The sequence below is a fragment of the Dermacentor andersoni genome, chromosome 8, assembly GCF_023375885.2.
Source record: "Dermacentor andersoni chromosome 8, qqDerAnde1_hic_scaffold, whole genome shotgun sequence".
NCBI lineage: Eukaryota > Metazoa > Arthropoda > Arachnida > Ixodida > Ixodidae > Dermacentor > Dermacentor andersoni.
Window position 1 is genome coordinate 111,994,576 of NC_092821.1, and position 22,884 is coordinate 112,017,459.

At 45.0% G+C, this 22,884-nt stretch overlaps 2 protein-coding genes across 2 annotated transcripts in view; one reads left to right on the forward strand and one right to left on the reverse strand.

Moving 5' to 3' along the window:
• The window catches only part of LOC129384233 (uncharacterized), a 50,116-nt gene extending 41,837 nt beyond the window's left edge, over positions 1-8,279 (reverse strand). Inside the window, exon 1 of the mRNA XM_072284041.1 lies at positions 7,044-8,279. The gene's annotated coding sequence lies outside the window, so the exon portion shown is untranslated. The remainder of the gene's footprint in view (positions 1-7,043) is intronic.
• A 2,992-nt stretch (positions 8,280-11,271) lies between these two features.
• Positions 11,272-22,884, forward strand: part of LOC126529454 (alpha-L-fucosidase-like) — a 30,768-nt gene continuing 19,155 nt past the window's right edge. The window contains exons 1-5 of the mRNA XM_050177049.3: positions 11,272-11,322; positions 13,580-13,775; positions 16,186-16,403; positions 19,187-19,293; positions 21,552-21,682. Coding sequence (XP_050033006.3) covers positions 13,638-13,775; positions 16,186-16,403; positions 19,187-19,293; positions 21,552-21,682 — 594 coding nt within the window. The 5' untranslated portion in view covers positions 11,272-11,322; positions 13,580-13,637. The remainder of the gene's footprint in view (positions 11,323-13,579; positions 13,776-16,185; positions 16,404-19,186; positions 19,294-21,551; positions 21,683-22,884) is intronic.

Sequence of the window (22,884 nt, forward strand, 5' to 3'; positions counted from 1 at the left end):
TATTCACATTTCACAGAAAAAGGAAATACTTATTAGCAATGAGAATGTCGCAATTTCGCTCAATATTCCGCTAAATTTAGCTGACAGGGGACGTATTGTTGTCGACGTGACTCCTGCCTGATAAGGTGGTAAAAGTAGACACGAGCACGAACACCAATAGAAATGTCCTGTAATAAAGTGTGCAACCAATGTGCGCAGAACTCCCCTAGCAAGCAGGCGTGTTGCACTACACTTATCTCCCGGTGTCAATTCGGGCGACGAGAACGCGTTTACATAATCGTATTTGGGAAATTCAGGAATCACAATTTCGTTAAACACAGCGCGAAGAGAGCGGTCTATATTGTGCATCGCGTAAATTAAGCCAGATTCGCGCGATGGGTCGGAACGCCGACTCAGTCGGGAGGCGAGGGTGAAGCGGCTGAAATTCAATAGATTGAGCTTATTTGATTGCGCTTATCGCTCGTCTGATGCAAGAATAGACGATATAGGGCGACTTCGTTATTTTCCTTGGAATTAGAGAATAAGTTTGCGTGAAAAGATGGGCATTCCGCAATGTAGACACACCTTCAATCACGCTAAAAGTAGGTATACCGGACGAGAAGGAGAAGCACAGAAAACATGATGCTAAAATTTTAATTTTTTTTTTCAATTTGAGCCGAGCGCTATATTTCTCTGGTCCTGTGTGCCTGTGCTTCTTGTGGTGTGTCTTTTTTGGCGCTATAGTCAACCGTGTCTCATTTCTCCTCGAGCCATTCCTTCTATCGTGCGAGTACAATACCTTGATGGAGCTCGGCATAATTAGCCATTTTCTCGCTAAATCTTCAGTGTGCACTGAAATGTGAAACATAGGTAGCATTTCATGGAGATTTATTAGGTGGCGGTATTGCCTGCCCATTGCCTGTAACTCCAATTGCTTCTATAACACGCCCAAGTAAATGTATTACACAAGTAAAAAAAAAACGACGATGCACCTCCTCACGGATATACACGGTAACATCGTGTATGCCATGCCTGCTCATATACGTCCATATATCAGTGAAAGACGATGAAACAGGTGCTTTGTTTAGGAAATTTCTTGCCCAGAATGCGAAATCGTAGCGGTCATTCCACGTAAGTCCCGTCTCTTCCTTATCTTTTGCGGCCTCAACAGCACGTGACTCTTTGGCGAGTCTTCGTGCGCAAAGAAATTCACGTTTATCGTGAGCTTTGGCTCTGCGAGATTACTTAGCATGCGAAATTGAAAACTACTGAAAAAAAAAAAAACACGGGCCTCTGGAGGGCACTTGAGGTTACGATAAAGCCAGCGGCGTGGTATTTCAAGGGCTTCCAAGAGGCAGCTCAACGATTAAAAATCTGGACCCACGGCAGTCCGTGGACTTGTGCCGCCGACGCCGGAGCGTGTTGTTGGGTGCTCGAATACAAGACCCGCTGTCAACTATAACGGAGCGCCGACATTACACACCTCTGGCATGCGCAGCTCCCAAAAGCTGGGACCAGTCCCTGTTCCAGCTTCAGTGTCCCCACTTCCCCTTTGGGGTCCTGGAGGAACCGCCAAATTAAGCCAAATAATGACATGTTTTCTTGCACACGTAACTGGAATTACGCGCGGCATAACAAAAGGAAAAGCCGGTGGTCCAGCTGGAAAGCACTGTAAGGAACCGCTCCCGTCTGGGATTCACTCCAACGCGCACTGCACGCGTCAAGTTTGGCCGGCCATAACGTCGCCAGTTCGTGTTATAGACGAAAAGAGCTTTCCTTAGCCTAAGGAGACGTTTATACATGAACAAGCTTATTTACTAAACATTTGGTGTGGCATCTCAATCATCAGCCTATATATGCTCAGTGGAGGACGAAAGCCTCTCCGAAAGATCTTAAATTGCCCTGTTTTGCGCTTTTCTGCCTCCTTCATAGCCCTGCTAGTTTCCTCCTTTTGTCACACCGCCTAGTTCCCTTCCATACTCGACTGCGCTACCTCCCCCTAGGCCCCTTTTCTGCACCTCTAACAGGCCAACGGTTGTGTGTTGTACACAAGGCACGTCCTGTCAAACTCCGTTATTTTTTCCTCTTAGTCAGAAGCAAAATATGTGCTACCATGGTTTGGTGGCTAAGCCATACCGCGCTATCTTCCTGTTCCTTGTACCGCTATCCATATATTTTGGTACGTTGCTGCGTCAATATTATGAGTGCGTTTCTCCATTTAGCTACTTTGATCTAAAGGCTACGAGTAGAAGCAGAAGGTGCGATTGACTTGGCTGCTCCTCGATCCAATAACAGCCTTTGGTATTCCGTGAGTGCTCTCTTGAGATGGGTCGCAACTTCAGTGCTCAAAACACAGCTTATGTCACCAAAGGGCAGTAAAGTCTAGTTCTTTCAGACGCTTCAAATAGCAGAGCCTGGCTTACCCATCTCGTTGTTCTAATTCTTGATGATGATTTCGTTTAGAAATCGCGTGTACCCACTGCCAGACATAGTCCAAAGAATGGAGTGTTATGACGAGAAAAAGAATCAAATGAAAATACACAGGTAAGAGATGATAAGTAAATGGAGTCTTTCCCAATATTCCCGTTGTTTTTGCAATTTGTGTCTTACCTGATGTAACCTGACGCTTCCTCAATCACAAATAGTGTGTATGCGGCGTCAGTAAAGGAAAGCTAGCCAAACTAAAGGCGTGCCTAATTCAGTAGTCAACCTTCAAAACACAAGAAATAAGTCTTTTATAAATGATATGGTAAGATAAGGTAAGGTAGTTTGAATGCCATTTAGACATGGAAAGTCATTTCAGAACTGTCCTTCTGAATTCGAGTTTTATAAAGAGGAGCAGGAGTTTCAGACATGACACGTAAGTACTGTGACGGCCATACAAAAAATATGGCTGCTCAAATAAACGCAATTACAAAGGTATCACAATTCATAAAGACGCGAAAAGCCACAAATGAGGTGACAAAAAGGTGACAAAAAGGGAAGAATTGGGGATAAAAGTTGATGGAGAATACCTTAGCAACTTGAGATTCGCTGATGATATTGCCTTGCTTAGTAACTCAGGAGACCAATTACAATGCATGCTCACTGACCTGGAGAGGCAAAGCAGAAGGGTGGGTCTGAAAATTATTCAGCAGAAAACTCAAATAATGTTTAACAGTCTCAGAAGAGAACAGCTGTTTACGATAGGTAGCGAGGCAGTGGAAGTGGTAAGGGAATAGATCTACTTAGGGCAGGTAGTGACCACGGATCCGGATCATGAGACTGAAATAACCAGAAGAATTAGAATGGGCTGGGGGGCGTTTGGCAGGCATTCTGAAATCATGAACAGCAGGTTGCCACTATCCCCCAAGAGAAAAGTGTATAACAGCTGTGTCTTACCAGTACTCACGTATGGGGCAGAAACCTGGAGGCTTACGAAAAGGGTTCTGCTGAAATTGAGGACGACGCAACGAGCTATGGACACAAGAATGATGGGTGTAACTTTAAGGGATAAGAAAAGAGCAGATTGGGTGAGGGAACAAACGCGGGTAAATGAAACCTTAGTTGAAATCAAGAAAAAGAAATGGGCATGGGCTGGACATGTATTGAGGAGGGAAGATAACCGAGGGTCATTAAGGGTTACGGACTGGATTCCAAGGGAAGGAAGCGTAGCAGGAGGCGGCAGAAAGTTAGGTGGGCGGATGAGATTAAGAAGTTTGCAGGGACAACATGGCCACAATTAGTACATGACCGGGGTAGTTGGAGAAATATGAGAGAGGCCTTTGCCCTGCAGTGGGCGTAACCAGGCTGATGATGATGATGATGAGTGAGCATTACGAACATCTCTATTTAGATGAGTTTTGAGGATGTGATGTGACCATGCGGCGTACGAATGTTCTCAGCGCTTGATTTTATAAATGTTATACTTATAATACAAAGCTGAGCCAACTCGTTGACCTGAATGTGATATAGCACACGAACGCAAATAGTGCGATGACGCTTAACAACAGCAGCAAAAATAGACACTCTGCCATTAACACCCTAGGCTTAAATAACAGGTGCCCGATAGTGGCAATGAGTTTCGCATTTCTTCTTATCATTTTCTTTATTTACAAGAAAGCGGCTTCTGTGGAAGGGTTTTTGAAAACTTCGAATGAACGTGATTGTTACGGTGCTACCTTATCATCCAGCTAGCACGCTGGGCTTGAGCGTCTCTTAAACGACTTTCGATTGCATTATTAAAAAATAAAAATTATGGGGTTTTACGTGCCAAAACCACTTTCTGATTATGAGGCACGCCGTAGTGGAGGACTCCGGAAATTTCGACCACCTGGGGTTCTTTAACGTGCACCTAAATCTAAGTACACGGGTGTTTTCGCATTTCGCCCCCATCGAAATGCGGCCGCCGTGGCCGGGATTCGATCCCGCGACCTCGTGCTCAGCAGCCTAAGATTGCATTATTGAAATGAACAAATGATAGATGTCAAATTGTTTATTGCAGCCAGTCACATTTTTGTTTAATATATTGCAGTGTGATAAATTGAGCTGTGTCGCTGCAAGCCTCAACGTTTCGACAAAAGGACTGATCTTCGATAGGGTTGAGTTCTCTGTTTCCTTCCGTTTTCTGCAAATATTCCATTGTTTGTGGCCTAAAACTGCAAAAGAAATACCCCATAACTGTCATTTCTATTGAGCAACCACCTCCACGTATACTTGGACATCCGGTAGTCCTTGCAAGACCGCTTCCACCTACTTCTGAAAAACCGCCGATGCTGAAGCATCCCCGAACGGCAGCCAATTGAAAGAACCCAACCCTAATGGTATGATAACCACCAGGAGCTTTTTTTGTTGTTGCTTCATCTATATGTAGCTTGTTGTACGTATCCTTGGAGTCGCGTGTACTGAATACCTCTCCACTGAGGTTCACCAATAAATTCCTTATTTTTGGCAACGGATATTGTTTTGTGTGACAGGCGGTGGGGACAGACTTTCCAAAATTGCCGCAGAAGCATATGTAGCCATCTTTCTTCACCAACGGAACAATTAGGCGGCACCGCCAGTTACTGCGTAAGTATTTTCTAAGGTGAGGGCTGACGTACGGACAGCGCAGTAGAGGGAAAGACGGCATTTTCAGAGCGCAGCTCTTAGGCGCCCGTTTCTGGAGGGAGCGCCGGCGTAGGCACCATACCTTGGCACCGAGCGAACAAGCACAGCAAAAGGTGATAGGGAACGCGGAGCGCAGCGGGAGACGAAAGCGGGGCATAGCGAAGAGAGCGCGAGGATGATAGCGCAGGAGGAGGGCGAAGCGGAACCACGAAGCAGAAAACGGAGGAGGAGGGTACGGCGAAGCGTGAAAAGAAAAGCGTAGTGCACGACGGGCTTTGCGGCAACGACAGATGCGAGACGGCGCCAGACCAGCACACGTCGTCTGTAAGGAAACAAAGCGCTGCATGAGCGGAGGTCTGTCTGCAGCGGCAGCTGTGAATTGCAACCGCGCATGGCGATTAACCAGACAAATTACAAATAATTTAAGGCGTTTTACGTGCCAGAACCACTTACTATAAGGCACACCACAGTGGGGGACTCCGGAAATTTGGACCACCTGGGGTTCTTTAACCTGGACCTAAGTCTAAGTACATGGGTGTTTTAGCATTTGTCCCCCATCAGCGAGGTAGTTGCGCCACACTTCGTTTGCTAGGTGCCGCCCGAGACAGATTGACGTGCAGTCATTATATTGTGAAAGCATAGCAGGTATACAGCTACGCTCAAATTTCGCATTAAGGAGTATCGACGATATATTTTGTCTTGTTTTTTTTTGTTTTTTAAAATATTCTGCTTTCTATATTTCGTGCGTAAAAAATTACGAAATGTTACGCTCATATTCGTCATATAAAATTATGTTGAAGTGCATCTCCTGGACTGTAGTACAGTTAGCCTGCGCGGCTACTGCAGCTAATTGCTCTGTAATAGCTTACATAAACGCTAATTCTGTGCGAGCTTCATCTGCTAATTTTAGAAAATGTGCACACACAGAAATAAAAATCAAGAAACCCCTGATACTGTACGTTCAGCGAATCACATTTATTGCTCTCGTAGCCGCCGTGGTTCCTTAGTGGCTATGGTGTTGGGCTGCCAAGCACGAGGTCGAGGGATCGAATCCCGGCCACGGGGGCCGCATTTCGATGGGGCCGAAATTTGAGAACAGCCATGTACTTAGATTTAGGTGACAGTTAAAGAACCACAAGTGATCCGGAGTCCCCCACTACGGCGTGCCTCATATAGGCATCCTGGGATTGGCACATAAAACCCATGATCAATAATTTAATTTTTAATTTATTTCCCTACAGATTTACGCATCTTCATTTATAAAAGTATCTGCGCGGCAAGTTATCTTTAGAAGCACGTGTAAACAAATAAAAGAACTACATGATTAGAATATCACCTTAAGCACAACCAAAACAATAGCGCATTTATTCTGTCTGTATTTCATATAGATTCCATATATTAGAATGAGGGAAATCAATCTAACAGCAATCGCATAAGCATAAGCCCACGAACTGCGTACGCACATGAAGTCCCATGCTCTTGGTGTCTGATTCTAACGCAAATCACATGAAAGCCGAGCAATTTCAGCAGGGCGGTGTACAAAAAAGAGGTGACACATACGTATTTTTACTACACACATGCACTATAGATACACATATGAGTAGCTGCACGCATTTATATGCGATATGTACGAAGATAAATGGTCCGCAGGTGTAATTACATTTGCAATGTCTACAAGTAATGATGATGCAGTGCATCGGTTTGCGAGTGAAAACTTCGGGTTATCGGTCCTCCCCTTCGTCACGCGAAAGTCAATGAAATACCCTGTCCAACCTACGGCACGAATTCCTCATTTACGGGTGACTGTGGCACGTAACGTAAAGAACGGGCCTTGTAAAATCGCGGTACGGTTTCCTCACCCAGTTGCAAATGAGCCGGTGCCTTGCTGATTAATACTAGACCCGGAGTAAACAGATCGGCATATTCCCCGCTTTATGTGGCGGCTACGGTAAATTCATAAGCAGGTGCCGGCTTACCGTCGTTGACGTCCTCGTTGAGGACTGGGCTCCCGGCCAACTGGAATGATTAAAGGATCCGCAACGCAGAGGCTTGGTCCGGAGCAGCCGAGCACCAGCAGCGTCGCCTTGATGGTCTGACCAGGGTAGGTGACGACAATTCTCAACTGTCACTACAGTACTTCACCGAGGAAACAACACGTCTGGAACGACGACTTCTCGAGCCCCGGCCAATGGCGACGGGGCTGAGAGTAAGTTGGCCACGTTAGTAATGACACCTTTCCACCCCAGATTAACTTGCATATCGCGTGACACTTCCTTCAGCTGTGACGTTCGCCACATCGGCTCAACCAGGCCTGCCGACCATTCTCGCCGGTGTAACCATAACTTTCCGTACTCTCCACTGCCTGAGGTGGATTGTTCGCAGTGGGCTACGTTTTCTCGAAGCGGCTTCGATTCGCACATTATAGCCAGGTGCCGCCCTTTCCGATAACAGAAACACTTAGCGCGGCGGAAGCAGCATTTGGCGGTCTTGCGAAAGTCGCTAACGCAGCAAAGCCAGCCTGTCTGGTGCCTATATCGCTTGACCATGCTTGACTGTGTCCTCCTATCTTGCTGCCGTCTTCTGAAAACTTCTGTCGGTCTTGCTCGCACGTAATGCGCAGACGTTCTCGCAGCTTGTCCCATCTCTCATATCTTGTGCGTTGAGTTCCGCCATCTCAGCGGCTGGCACCGCATCTTCCGCTTCTTTCAGCGTGAGCATGGACTTCGCTAGCAGTTTCCCAACACGTCCCAACGTCGCGAACGCTGCAGACAAGCCTGTCGCGTAGTATTCCGCCTCGTGTCTGCACGAAATCGCACCTGCCAGCCATCTTCCGTATGTTCGACAATAAAATCGCTCGTCGACTCGTCAGCCCTTGATTCCCCGTGAAAAGCCCCGATAAGACTGTGCTATCTCGATGCCTTCCGGCGCAGAGTACTTGGCCAGTTTGCTAACTGCTGCTTCGTAGTACGTCAAATCCCGAATCTTGCAATCCGCACAGCGGCCCGCCAAGCAGAGTTACAGTCTTGGTACCGAGGCCGGAAACGAGCGCGACTCGATTTGGATCGACGATATCATGGGCGTCGAAGAAAGCTTCGAAGCACACTTGATGTGCTTGGGAGGTGGGAATACCGGCATGCGTCGCCATGGCTGCTGCTTGGCCGTACGTCGGGTTCATCGCGTCATCGCCACTGAAATAACTGACGCAGAAGTGCCGATAGGAAGAACGAAGGAACGGCTCATTCCGTTGACCGTTTAACTAGCCGTCACGGCGTAACGTCAGTTCGCCCATGTGGCAACGCATTTACGCTGGCGGCGTTTCCTGGGCCGCTATTTTGTAGCGATGCCTTATGCCTTATTCTATGCTATTCTTATCATCCACCACACACGGCTGCCTGATCCCGTTGATAATGTGGGCAGACCGTCGCTCTGACCACTGGCCAAGCGCAAAAAGTCTGAAAAAGCATAGCATCGGAAAAGGCATCGCTACAAAATACCGGCCCTGGGAGATGCATCAGGCTGGTTTGGTATTTCTGCGCATTTGTAATTTCGTGATGAGATATATGAAATATTCACAAAAAACACATCAATTCCAGATAATGACGGAATCTAAATGACGCCAAGCTTTCTTTCCGTGTTTCAACAGCAACAAATGAACAAAAAAGCCCAGCCATCTCGCCTGTAGCTGTTAACTTGTCTTCGCCAGGAAAACGGAGGTGATGTATGATGCTTGTCTAGGGAAGAATGTTAGTGAACGGTGTTTGAACTGAGAAGTAGCATGCATATGTAAATAAATATAAAGCGGCGTACATCTTGTGTCGCAGCGGCACACCCATTCAAGCGGACTGGCCAAGAATGGGCCCTGGCGCAGTGTCAGATACTCAGCTTTACTAGTTGTCTACTTGGCATCTTTAAATGATTTATTGAAATCCTTGATAACATTTCTGGAGTCACGTTCTTTCGTTACATTTTTTGCTCATTTACTATTATTATTTTTTCCTATGTTTTTCTTTAGTATTACAAAATTATTGTTAATTTTATGCGTACCGCAACCCCTTTCATTGCCTTAACCACGTGATGGATTGTTCCATATATTTGTGTCGTTATTACTTCCGATATTTCTTCTTTGCAATCATTCTTACTGATTACTGTTTTTGTTTCTTTTGGAGCTTGGACACTTGAACTTAACCGCATGATTACTGGCACCATCGTCATCATTGATTCGAAGCGAATGCCATCCTAAATATCTTTAACATTTTTCATACTTTTCTATTCATTGTACATTGTTCATTGTCTTGTCTTGTCTGCAACAAGGCTCTTAGTCTATCTCACAAACTTGCTAACGTAATTTATTGTGTATTGCCGTTAAAAAACATTGTGTCCTTTCCATGTGAATTATTTTACATCATGACTAATTATTTCGCATCATTGGCAAATTATGCTGAAGCTTTTGGAAATTAAAGTACTTGGGAAATTACTGTACAAGCCAGATATCCCTACTCCTTGCATGTCAGGTAATTTCTCTGCTATTTAATCGTGCTGTATCATTTATAAAAGACATCGTCGAGCTGTAGGTATTGCCGGAGAAGAAAAAAGCTCATAATACGAGATGACAGCTGGTGATCAGGGCCACTGTGCTCATGTTCACCTCCACTTTATTCGAGAGTCATGCCCATGTTCAAATAATCTCCACATCAACGTCGTCTTATCGAGCGCACTTATCAGGTAGTCGGGTACTAACAGCTTTTCGCCCTTGTCGGCCATGTCGAAGGCCAGAGGATTACCGTAGTTTTCCAAGTAATTTGGGTCCCGCATGTTTACCCTGGTTCTTGTTGTTCACCGGAGTAGTTGTGGCACATACTCAAAGTGGGGGATTGGCCATGAATCAGGTAGTTAAATTAGGCGTATAGAAACAAGAGAATGAGGAACTTGAGTCTTGCAACATAGAATATAAAATTTTGGTCAGAGGAAAAAAATCAATGTAAAGAATGCAACAATAAGAGCTAAATAAAAAATAATAAAACACTAGGTCGGGGCTCACCAAATTAAAAGCACTTGGTGACGAGACCGACGGCCTGTTATTCCTTTTCTTTTTCGCCTAGCCTAACCACACAGCCTGTCTCGCGTAGTTTTTATGATGATGACCGCTTATGGCTACGGCGTAAAAGTTGAAGCTCTTCATTCCTTGCCATATACCCCTAATGGCTATGTTGTGAGAAACAAAGAAAACAATCTTGACGATACTGTAGTGTTCTTCTTTGCCTATGTCCTTGTATGTTTAGCACTGGTACGTTCCAAAACTTGGCGACCATTCCCATACTCCTCCCCCTCCCCTCCCCCATGATATGAGACCTTCGGATACGAATTTAAACGACTTCTTTGTAAGGCGATTAACATTCCTAATTTACATTGCCCACTAGGCAGTATGTTCACTAGTCCGTCACTGCCAAACCTATTACACTTACGCACTCAGCCACGTTGAGTACTAACTTGGGCCACTAGGTACACTTTATAAACTTAATTTTCCTTCAAGCCCGCTCCGCTATATAATTTTTAAATTTATTGATCATATAGATAGAAACTAATGTAAACTAGCCCACTTCTTGAGCAGTCCATCATAGTGGGTATGAGCTAGTGTTTGAACACGGGGGCAAGGTATGTGCTGGGCAAATTCTTGGACGTAGAACGTTAGCGATCGCTGCTTTCAGTTGGAGCGACAACATGTGGCACTGGTAACACGTGCAAAAACAAAACATGCCGCTGGCTGATTTTCCACCTGGTAGACAACTTTGGTAACTAAGTATATACCTACGTACTTTGGTCTATATTGGCCAATTGGTCTATACAGGTATACAGACGCATTGGAGGTAGCACATAAAGCTGTTCAATAAACACTGTGTACTTGCAGATATACCACAACTCTGTCTCGCTGCTCTCATCATTCTGATCATGCCTCAGTACCACAATGATCATAATGGCATATCATCACCAATTACACACACATGATAGAAAAGATTGCTAATCGCATTACTGTCGCCAATCATCTACGAATAATGGATGCGCCGCCAATCGCTTGAAGAATGTACCAGTGTAGTTTGTTGCGAAGAAAAATAATAAAGGATAATCAATTCTATGCTCTCATTTATTGTTGTACCACCGAGGATATAGTTATAAATCGTCAGAGGCGACGAAGAAAAGGAAGCTAGTTCGTAGCGGGGTGGAAACCAAGGCCAGTTGGAGAAACGTCGCGGCAAAGCGGTGAGTGAATTGATCCTATTCGATGAGTTTTAGGCTGCTCTAGATGATTGCCTAGGCTTCATTCAAAATAGGCAGCGCTCTTCGGCATTATCGCCAAACACCTATAAATACACTGGCCTTGTACGTTCTGTACTTGTGCACCGGTCATGCCGGTTCACTGGACCGGTAGTGCAGTTCCCCAACGCTGGTCAGAGAATTACAACAAGGTCAACGCTATGTCGTTATAAGGTCAACAAAAGGTTTAGCAGAAAACACGACGAATAGACGAGGGACTCAGCTTGCACACCCACATCGTGCCTTTATCGGCTCCACAGGAAGCAACATTCCCAGCCTATCTTGCTGATTAGCCTGATTAGAGGCAGTGTCTTCACTTTGTCCCAAAGACCAGCCCGTTTACAAACAGACCGCGTCTTCCTGTACCACTAATGAAGCTATGTCTACTAGTGAAAAAGCTGGATGAGCGCACAGATGCAGTCTTTGTAACTGTTTTTTCAGTGTCTCTCCAACAAGTGTTCGTCTTCGAAAAACGACTCTATTTATATTCGTAGAGAAATGAGTACCTGTATGTGTCTTATGCGTCGGCGAGGTCATTGTGTGCCGTTGCCGTATACACAGCGTTATGTTATCTGATGAGGAGGCATGTATATAATAACTATGACGGTTGTCATCGGTTCCTACTGGTTCTTACCACAACGAGTCGAATGATTTCCATCATTAAATGGTTTGCCTCCTCCGGCCGTGTTCGCGTCACCTCTGGACGATGACGAAAATCGTCCCCTCGAGAGGGGTCGCTGCCACCAAAACAATTTTGCGTCCAGAACTAGACGCAGAGACGCAAGCTGTACTTCTCCCGGGACACCAACATGAGACGCTATTGTGCAAGATTCGAACATAATCTGCCACTCGCGATTTGGTGTACCTTCATTTCAGGCATGGGTACTGTGTGGCGCAACGCGGGCGCCCAAGTGCGGGACAGCTAGGTTAGGCCGGTGCCAAAGTCGACGCTCTAAAAGTGTAGCGTGAAAGGACCGTCAGTATGACCGGTGACTTTCTGCAGTCTTTGACACGACTGGCGTGGGGAATACAGCGAGTGCGGTCCCACGGAAGAGCCCTTAGACCAGAGTGCATCGCGCGCGTGCACCTGGCTGGTCGGCAGGATGCTGACCACACGCTGGCTTTCGGGTGCGTTCAAGGCAGTTTGCTGAGCATGCGCTTTCGCCGAATGAGAAAGCGCTCGCCCACCGCGCGCTGGTACGCATGCGCTGTAGCAGCAGCTGGTCGCCGCGGTACTGCGGGCCACTTTACACGTGCTGAACTGTACAAGGAAGGGGGGTGTTTTCGGGTACTGGTATCGCAAGCAGGACGCATCAAATTTCACCGGCAGCGGCTTGACACGCTTAAAGGGCCGGACTACATCCATGCCTTTAGCGAGCCGTTTCGTTTTGTTGAACTTGGCTTTGAGAGGTCGTCGTGTTCTTGACAACCAATTTACCGAAAATCCTATAAAAAAGTGTGGCGCCTAAATTACGATGGTAGACGAAAATAAACTTTACATGGCGGATAAATGTGGTTAACTAAGGCCGTTGTGCTAGTGTGCTCGTTGGGCACACTAGCCTGTAACGTGAATTTTTGTTCTCCGTTATAAAAGCAGATAGTGTCTAGGGTACCCAAACTACTTCCGGTTTTTCTCGTCTTCCGACGAAACCAGCCCCAATATGAGAAGCTCTCCTTGATCCTACGCATGCGTACATTCTTGGGTGGCCAACACTAAAACTCACCGCCAGCTAATGTAACTTGTAAACCTTCTTTATTGGATACCTCACGTTCACTGTGTGCAACCTTAATATTTCTTTTGCTGGGACTCTTCCTAATAGATTGATGCACTGTCACTGCACAGTCATGGCAAAAATCGAATACGCTAAATTCTGCAAGTGTTACTTCCCGCACCTCTCGTCTGACTCGCACTAGGTGATGGACCTTGTCCCAGAAGTGAAATTAAACCAGGACAGTATGAGCAGGTGCAACAGGCCTTTCCCCCATCTCTGTACTAGGCCCTTGTAGCTCGCAAGCCTGCCATTCGCTGAATGATGCCGTTAGTTTGAGACCAGTACTCTCCTGTAGGGCATCCTAATTATGTAGAAAAGACTTAGTTATTTTGCTTATCACGTCCTGCATTCTGTAGGAATGGTGCTGAAGATTTATGTCATATTGTTCGACTGTAAAGATTTTTGTTGTTCCCGCTGTATTACGGGAGCAGCCACGGTCCCGGACGCATCTTGCATGCGGCGAGGGATCGCCGTTGGAAGACGGACAAAATGGCGGCCCGCGACGTGTGCCCAAAGGTGCTGCTGGCACTTCTGGCCATGGCTTCTGCGAGCTCGGCCAACGAGTATTACGCCCGCTGGGACCACCTCGACACCAGGCCTCTACCTCAGTGGTATGACCAGGCCAAGGTGCGTCTTACCACCACTCCGTCATGAAAACGGACTTTATATATATATATATATATATATATATATATATATATATATATAAAGGTTCACTATAGAGTTCCCCTAAAACGCTTAACCCTTTACATTTGTTTGGGCGAATAAGGTCTATGAACTACACAAAAAGAGTAACTTAAAAATTATATTTTCTATCCTGTATGTGAGTTCATAAATTCTCCAAATAGATGTTTTTACCAAGTATATAAACGTTATTTGGCAGCAAGTTCAAGGCCTTAGGTCTAGGGGTAGTCTTTAGGCAGTCCATAGACTAAACAGTAAAATAATATCTAGTGATTCGATAGGCTGTGCAAAATTATTGAGTTTCTTATTGACTCTTGACAATTGAGAATCTACTTTTTCCGGATATATGGAGAGGAGCCGATATTACAGGGAAGTACTCTGTCCAACCGGTGTCGTCAGCGCCCACAGCAACCTCCGCTTGACGTGTGTGGCGCAGTGCCAAGAGAGCCAATCCGGCGTTCTCGGTTTCCACTTTCTTATTGCAATGCTTGTATACATGCGCACGTGCAACTAACGTTAACAAAGCTGTGCGTCACAACGAGTACCTCGGATTGCGCAATTCGTTTCAATGCGCTCCTGCCTGCCCAGTCGTTTCTCGTGGAATCTTAGAAGTACGGTATCGTCATGAATGGTACACCGTGGCTCTAAATGAAATCAACGCAGAGACCAAGTCTGTCTTCCCCAACATAAAGTTGTGAAACAATTTACCCTAGCACTCTCATCATCTCACTTCCCGGTCAGCTAAGTTAGAGTGATTGCGCCGAGAGGACGGTGGTGCAAGGTCTCGTATACCCAGTTCCACGTGAGTTATTCTGTATTTGCGAAGGTTTTTGTCGTAGGAGGCAACATTGATTTCCATCTGTAGCTACCTACGACCGGCAGCTATTCACCAACGCTACCTTTATTATTTGAACTCCACATCGCTACTTCACAAGCTATAATTTTAAGGGGTGTGCAAATATCGGAAACTTTGCAATAACGAATCGAATGGCGTCCTATTTGATTCAGCCTTCAAATCGGAAAGTCACGTTTTGTAAATACGAATATTTCTCGAATACTTTTCTAATATTTCTAAACGTCAACTGGCCCCAAATAAACATGAAACTGGAGCAAAAGTAAGGTAAATTTTCACCTCCGAGGGTACAGACATGAAAAATGAGAACATAGGTCGTGGAGAAAGCTGCGTCACTTATGTAGCCGTAGTTTACGTGCTGTACAGTGATCATTGAGACACTCCGAAGAGCCCTCTGCGTGCGAAGAAACTACGTGTTTGCTTCTTATGCTACATGGAAAGGTAACTGGATAGGGCAAGAAAACAAGGACACAAGAAGAAACGTCTTCGTCTTTGTTTTTTCGTGTGTCCTTGCTTTGCCGCGCTCTCCAGATACTTTTCCCTGATGACGGACCAACAAGCCCATATCGCTACCCTCGTCTAATCCTACTTTTGCGCTTTTAATAAACAACGTTTTATAACGCACTCCACAAAGCCAGAAACTTGCTAACTTTAAGAACACTGGGATGTTTTATATTAATTGGGGTAACCGCTGCTCAATATTTGAAAACTATTCGAAAAGGATTCGATACTTCATTCCATTTGCTTCTCCCACTATGCAATTTGTATTTGATTCAGCCTCAAAAATCACTATTCGCAAACCCCTAATAACCTTTGCAGTAACTTTGAGAGCAATAACATTTACGAACATTCCCATTTTCCCCAAATAATCTGTAACTAGCACCCTTACATCTAAACAGCGGCAATACGCTAATTCGCCCTAAATAAAGCTAAAATGAAAGATAAGGCCATACCCAAGCGAGTAAAGTAGCATAATAATATGTAATTACGACGGCCAGGTGTCATGTTACAGAATATGTAACACGACGCCTCGGTAATGGCATGAGGGTCCATTGCCCATGCAAACCTTAGGTAAATCAATGCTATTTTTATAGTTGGCAAACAAAAACGGCCAATAAATTCGATCCCGCGCAGGTCTTGCCGATATTTGGCGCAAGGAAAGCTGCATATCCATGATAATGTGAAATATTTTCATCTTTGCTACATGTTACTATGTTAACTGCATATCTTAATAGTTTCTGTTGCGATTAATAGAGCACAAGCAAATTACTTTCACTATGTCTTAGAGTTATTAACTGTTCATGTACGACATAAAAGTGTTCAGTGAGACTTGGTGTTTGACAGGAACACTACTTATCACAAGCAAGCGTATCAGGGTGAAATCCACACACGACGAATAACTCTTCTTTAAAAGTAAGCTCGGTGTTCCCCCTTACATTGCTTTTAACCGTACGAGCTTTTAACCGTACTGCGACCATGGCTGCTCATGCTCCTCATCAGGTCGGTGTGCTCCTCTACTGGGGTGTCTTCTCGGTGCCGAGTTTCGGCTCCGAATGGCTTTGGTACCACTGGAAGGGTCGCCAGAATAGCCTCTTCTCGGACTTCATGCGCGCCAACTACCGGCCCAACGTCACCTACCAGGAGTTCGCCGCGGGCTTCAGCTGCGAACTTTACAGCGCAGAGAGATGGGTGGACCTCCTGCTCAAATCCGGCGTGAGGTAGTTAAATGTCACTTGTCGCTGCTGTTTCTTTTTTAACGAAGAATTTCAGATAATCATACAAGCGGCTGAGTCCATTCAAGCCCAAATTCAATGTCATCTGCGGCTAGCAGATGGTTTCCACGCTACTTTCTCGCAGACACGTCGAAAGTCGTCTGCTGGGCTGGAAAAGCGCGACGGCATCAACTTCGTCTACAGACAATTTCACTCGCGCTCCAAATCGACTAAGAATGGTTCTTTGTTCTTATTTTACAGTAATCATAGAAAACAAATGATGTAAAAACCTGCCAATAATTCCGTTATCAACTTGACTAAAAGCTAAGCAGCTACCTTTACGCATGAAACTGTTTACCCATGAAAGGTATACCACTGTCTATATTTTATGGCCGTAAGTTGAAAATCTGGATTACGAGCGTGATATGTTTGACGTAATCCATCTTTTGGGGGTAATATTGTTTTTTTACTCAACTATAGCCACTCCGTGCGCGTCAATCGGCCTGAAGCAAAATACCACATTCATTCAATTCATAAACGTTGCAGTGAGCACAAAAATTAGTGCCCTTGTTTTCCGGTAACAATTTCAATGTTTCAGTCATTTTGATTCGCGATCTTGCTGTTTTTCTTGCATTGATTAAATTCACAAGAACTTGGATAAAAGCTACTGCCGCATGACACTTCGATTAAATTCACTCAATTGCAGCCTATTTGCGCTGGCACTGAGAATAAATACTTTATCGCTACGAAGTAAAGTCTGGCATATAAATTGAATCGGCTGGTACGGTAACTATTCCCATAACGTTTAGATTACTTCAGAGGCACTTCAGATAAAGTGAGCAAGAAACACTGTAGTGTTCAGGTTTATAGTTCATTGAACGTAGGCATCATTTTCCTACTTACAAACGTCTGGCTAACAAAACTTTTAGGAGCATACGTGTCCCCCAATATCTTTACGAGGGACGCTTAAAGTTGCGGTTGCACTGCAAGTTTGTCCCCATTACCGCTTCGTTTGAATTCTTGATTAGGATGGCCCATCATTTACAGCGCGCAGCTGACAGTTGTACCCCGACTAGTAGAATCGTCAGCTTGACCGCACCACCATCGCATCACCATCGTCATCCTATTTTATATTCACTGCGGGGCGAAGGCATTACCCATCGATCTCGAATTACCTTTGCTTTAAGTCAGTTAACACCACTGTAGTCTCAAAAATGTTTGCCACAAGAAATTGGAAGACGAATGAGTTAGCGAACGAAAATTCACAAAATTCAATTCTTCAACGCTAAACGTTTTCCCATGGCAACAATTTTCTTTTGTTTCACCAAAAAAGTGCCTTTCGTACTTCTCTTTATCCACATATTTGAGCAGCGTACCACGCGCGTTTCAATGGAAGCAATCTGAGCGTTGAATGCCATGCTGGATAGCCAGGTGCGAAATGTGTATTGTGCTTTCGGACGAACGGGCCTGCCATCGGTGTACGAGGCTCGATCTAATTTTGACAAGGCCGTTCACGCCGAATAGTTCTGGCAGCCTTTGGAGAGGCTCAATAAAGTTGGCGAAGCACATTCCTCTTTCCAATCAACTGAGAATGTAGAATGTGCTGGGGTGGAAAGGGGAATTGCGAAGTTTAAAGCCGGCGCCAGATAATTGCGCAAACTGGGCCCATTGTAAAATTTATTTTGGATGTGCTCGTTGTGTCGGTATTTTTTTTATCCGTCTTTTAACGTCTCGAGTGGAAACCGCGGACAGGTGTTTTATATCACATCTTAGGAATAGAAGTAACTTAGCATGTAGTAAATGCTACGACAGATGTTACGCTGTTAACCTATCAGTTAAGCGCCATTGGTTCACATGAGTATTTCCAGAAAACGCAAACTGCCGATGCCACCCCAGAATGCTTTTTCTGCAGGTTTAGTCCTGCAAATACGTCTATTGGGAAATGCTCCGAAATGTTGTGTGAAGTGTACTTTTCCATATTCTAATAAAACTCTTGCTGAATGAAAATGTTATCTTTTTACACTCAATAAAAAGTTATAATTAGAAGCAACTCTTTCAATGAAGCTTTTGTTGCAACACTCTAAATACAGCTGTTCTTTTCACTGGATTTGTTCTTGGATTCCTAGACCTGTCGCAGACTTTCACTAATAAACAACTTGACACCACCTTTTCACTTAACAAGACCCCGAAACAAGTTTTCATTTTCACTAACATTTTACTGAACTGTTACGTAAACAAGTAGAGTGCTGTGAAAGTTGAGTAAAATTTATGGTATGGCATCGTAACGTTCCAAAATAATATAATGGCGGTCTGTAATTTTACCAGAATGGCGCAGATGGCTGATGTTATTCGGAGAATTCCAGTATACCCACCGCAGTTCTTACTTTCAGGAAATATAGCCACGGTGATGACACTATTCAAAGAGATTTTTCACCCCGTGGGAAACTCGTTAAGCAATTTTGTAGTGACAGGATGTCTGCGCTTGCTGTGGATTTTACCGCGATGTCCAAACTAGAGCGAGAGTTGAAAGCTGCTTTCTAAATTAGAAGCCTGGATTCTGTGAAAGATAGAGGACAGGAGCATCCAGGAGTCTACAGAGGACACAGGATGTACACCTATACGACTCAGGGATTCAGCTTTAATCGCTAATTCCTGCAGATGTACAAATGAACCATGATGCAGTTGTACTTTGGTATTCCTGACGATCAGAAGCGCTTACAAGAGCCTACTTTGAGGTGTGTTCAAGTGAAGTCCGACATGACACGTCCACACTTTCTCCTCCTGCCCAGGTACGCCGTGTTCACAGCAAAGCACTTCGAGGGCTACACTCTCTGGCCTTCGAAACGTTCGTGGAACTGGAACTCCGTCGACATCGGACCTAAGCGGGATCTCTTAGGTAATAGTGTAGGAGTTTGCGTCGGAAATTGTCGATTTTAGCCTCAAACGAGCGCGCCTGAACCTAAAGACGCACGGTAACTCAAACGCGCATTCACGCCTTAGTAAATGCCTATAGCAGGTTTTAGAGCGCAACTACTACGCCCCCGTTCCTGCGGTGGGAGTCGGCGTCGGCGTCCCTCGGCGTAACCGAGCAAACGAGCACAGCGAAGGAGGAAAGAGTGAAGGCGCAGCGGATGATGAAAGACGGTGATAGCGAAGACAGCGCGAGGAGGAAAGCGGAGGAGAAGGGTATGGCAAAAGCGTGGGAAGAGAAGCGTAGCGGCGCGCAAAACGGGTGGCTACGAGATGGAGCCAAAATGACGCGTGTCGTCTGGTCACCGATAATACCACTGATACGGAAAAATTGCTGCATGAGCGGAGGTCTGTCTGCGGAGGCTGCTGTGAATCGTACCCGCGCGTCGATGACGCGCTGCCCCTGGTGATCTACGGATTAGCGAAGCAATCGCGCCACACTTCACTCCGTTTGCAACGTGCTGCACGAGAGGTATTGTCCGCGCCTACAAATATATCGCGAATGAAACAGGTATAGAGCTGGGTTCAAATTTCGCATTAGGGTGTGTCGTAATCGTCGGTGAATTTTCTTACGCTAACAAAAATTTGAAGGACTGCGTTCGGCAGATTGCAGAGTGCTACTCCTACAGAGGAGTAAGTATATTTCTAACTGATAACTGCAAATATTTAGATATGCAACAACCCTTACTTATTGTTGCTTTTACCCACATAGAAAATGTAGTTTCTAAAGAGAATTTGTGTTATGGGAACACTTATTATCGTTTAGGCTGTAATATCTAACATTCGTTCGTTTTAAAACATAAAGAGAAATTTTGTTTGAAATATAGCAATAATTGCCTTTGGTGTTATGGTACTACGCGAATATTATCTATACATATCTTTAGCTGCAAGCGTATGCTGAACTCTTGCGCTTTAGTTGTGTGATAGCAATCGCGCCGCAAAATGAAATATTCAGGAAGGTAGAAACTGATGTCGTTTAAGGATAGCTTTTGGAGGTTTCATTGAACACGTTAAAACAATTAAGAACAGCACAAGTAGCTTCATTACATTTCCTGAGAAATGCGAGAAAATCCCTGAGAAAGCCAAGTACTGTCCATGATTCCAAGCCGACAGAACGAACCCGGTGCAAGGTTTCTACCTGTTGTTATTACTATGCGACTCTGACCGGACCTTGCAGTGGTACCCGCCGTAAAGTACAAAGAGCATCAGTTTACAATGCAGATCTAATTACGAGGCCATTTTAAATCGTGACACTCCTGAACCTGAACACGAGAAAGATTTAGCCCACTCTCATCCAGCTGAACTTTTTGTTTTGATCGTCCGTTTATTTGTCATTAACACACCCACCATCCTATCATGGGATGCAAGGACTGTTTTCAGAGAACGTGCTTACGGGAACACTTTCTGCTGGGTGCTAAAAAACCTCGCCCCACCAAGAATAGAACGTTGACCTACCACACAGGAGAGGGACGTTCTGACGTTAGAAAACCCACATCTCATAAATAACCGCAATAATAGGTACTACCGCCGGATCGATTCCTACACCTACCTCAGACATCGCCTCCGAAATCTTCAATTCGGCGCCTCGTTCTGTAACAGAGGTCTCTGAGATTCATGCCTGCTTTCGAGTAAGCGTCGTCGACTACGTGATATCAGCGTTCGCTTTAAAAAAAGGATTCCGGAAGAATCTGAGGCCTGATAAAATGAGGGATGTGCGAGCGATAAATGTATGTAGACACAAAGAGAGGAACCGTTAATCAGACAATATTTCTTTGTGTTGGTTAATTGTAAAATTCCTATCACGACAGCAGCTTGGTTAATAGCTGACATACACTGGCAACACTTTATTTCTGCACCGCCGGTCTCCTGTGTTGTTCATGATCACGTGGGATTTGCAGCAAGGTTTGTTGTGATCGTGGCACCATTATTGTGTACACCGTTTTTTTCTTGTCACCTTGTTTTTCGTCATTTAGGGTGAGGCATCACAAATAGCCATTCTTTCGGTTATTTATAACGTATGACTGCTGGCCGGCCAACTTTCTGGTCACTTATGATAGTGATTTTCGAAACATTCCGGCAGTATCGCTTAGGCTGAATTTTCCGTCATCTCGTTCATTATGTAATGTCTCTCAAGTAGTCTGTATATGGTAGCGAACTCAACTAAAGCCTTGACTGTGCTCGCAGGCGAGTTCGCCAGAGTGCTGAAGACGACCACGAACATCCGCCTGGGTGTCTACTACTCGCTGTACGAGTGGTTCAACCCTCTTTTTCTTGATGACAGAGAGAACAACTTCAAGACCAACGAGTTCATCCAGGTGCGTGGTCTCTTGGAGACCGTAGGGCGTCTGCTTGGGTCTTGGAACGCCTTACCTAAACGACTGTTGTATGTCCCATGGTTCACTCACTGCAGTTGAATATTATTAATTCTACCAGATATCCTTGATCCAGATCCAGACAAGAAAAAGTGGTCACTGGAAAAAGCAGTCTTGAATTGTTAAACGTGGGGCGAACGAGGGAAGTGCGTGGTAGACGCCGATTGTTCGACGAGATGGGTATTGCGCCCTGACGAAGACAAGTTCCCATGTCGAAACTCAAAAAGCCGCACACATGGATTTTGCAGGAAGTGCTTTCACGGACTGGGTAGAATACACTAATTTAACCTCTATAGTTGACCTAGACACACGGATGGCATTCCTTCAACTGTTACACGTACTAAGTGAGAACGGAAGAATCTGAAGTGTGGTGGTATATGTGATCATGAGATAATGGGAAAAGCACTAATAAAGCGGAGACTTAGCAAGAACACCAACAGCACGCCCAACTGATAGCTGTTCTAGGTGGTATATGAGATATTTTTAGCCCTTTTTTAGTATGTCATCTTAACTTTTTCTAAAAGCAAGACATATGCCACCTAACCAGATCTGTTTGTTTAATTTTCCTTGTTTATCGCCGGCTATGTTTCTTGTATTCCGTAGCGGTGGTCAATGAAAACGACAGACGCGATGTGTAGAATATTAAAACAAAGTATTTCGCATGTGTATGCCAAGCAAGCAGCAAATGCGTGAAACCATATTGCGGCATCACCACTTTCGACAGGCATGACCGAAGACCACAGCACTAGTGCGCTACTACCAGTTGATCTTATTACACGAATGACGACATCTTATTTATGCCACAATGCCAACCCTGGTAGTCGCTCCATCAAGCCCTCCCCTCCCCCCGACCTACCGCCTGCCCAATACAAACGTTTTTATCAGGAGAACATTCAGATATGCCTATTAGGTTGAAGTCCATGCTTCACTCGACCTAAGAGGCACCTGTCGTGAAGGTTCCCAAAATCTTCATTGCGTTTCCTTTTCAATACAGCCATCCTTTCGTTCATTACATGCTTTCACTATAGCCAGGTTAATCTTCTGCTTCAAATCAGGGTGCATTTCGAAAAAAAACAGGGGGTTATGATTGTAATCCAAGAACGCATCAGAACTAAAATTACCACAATGTCACATTACCGTCAAAG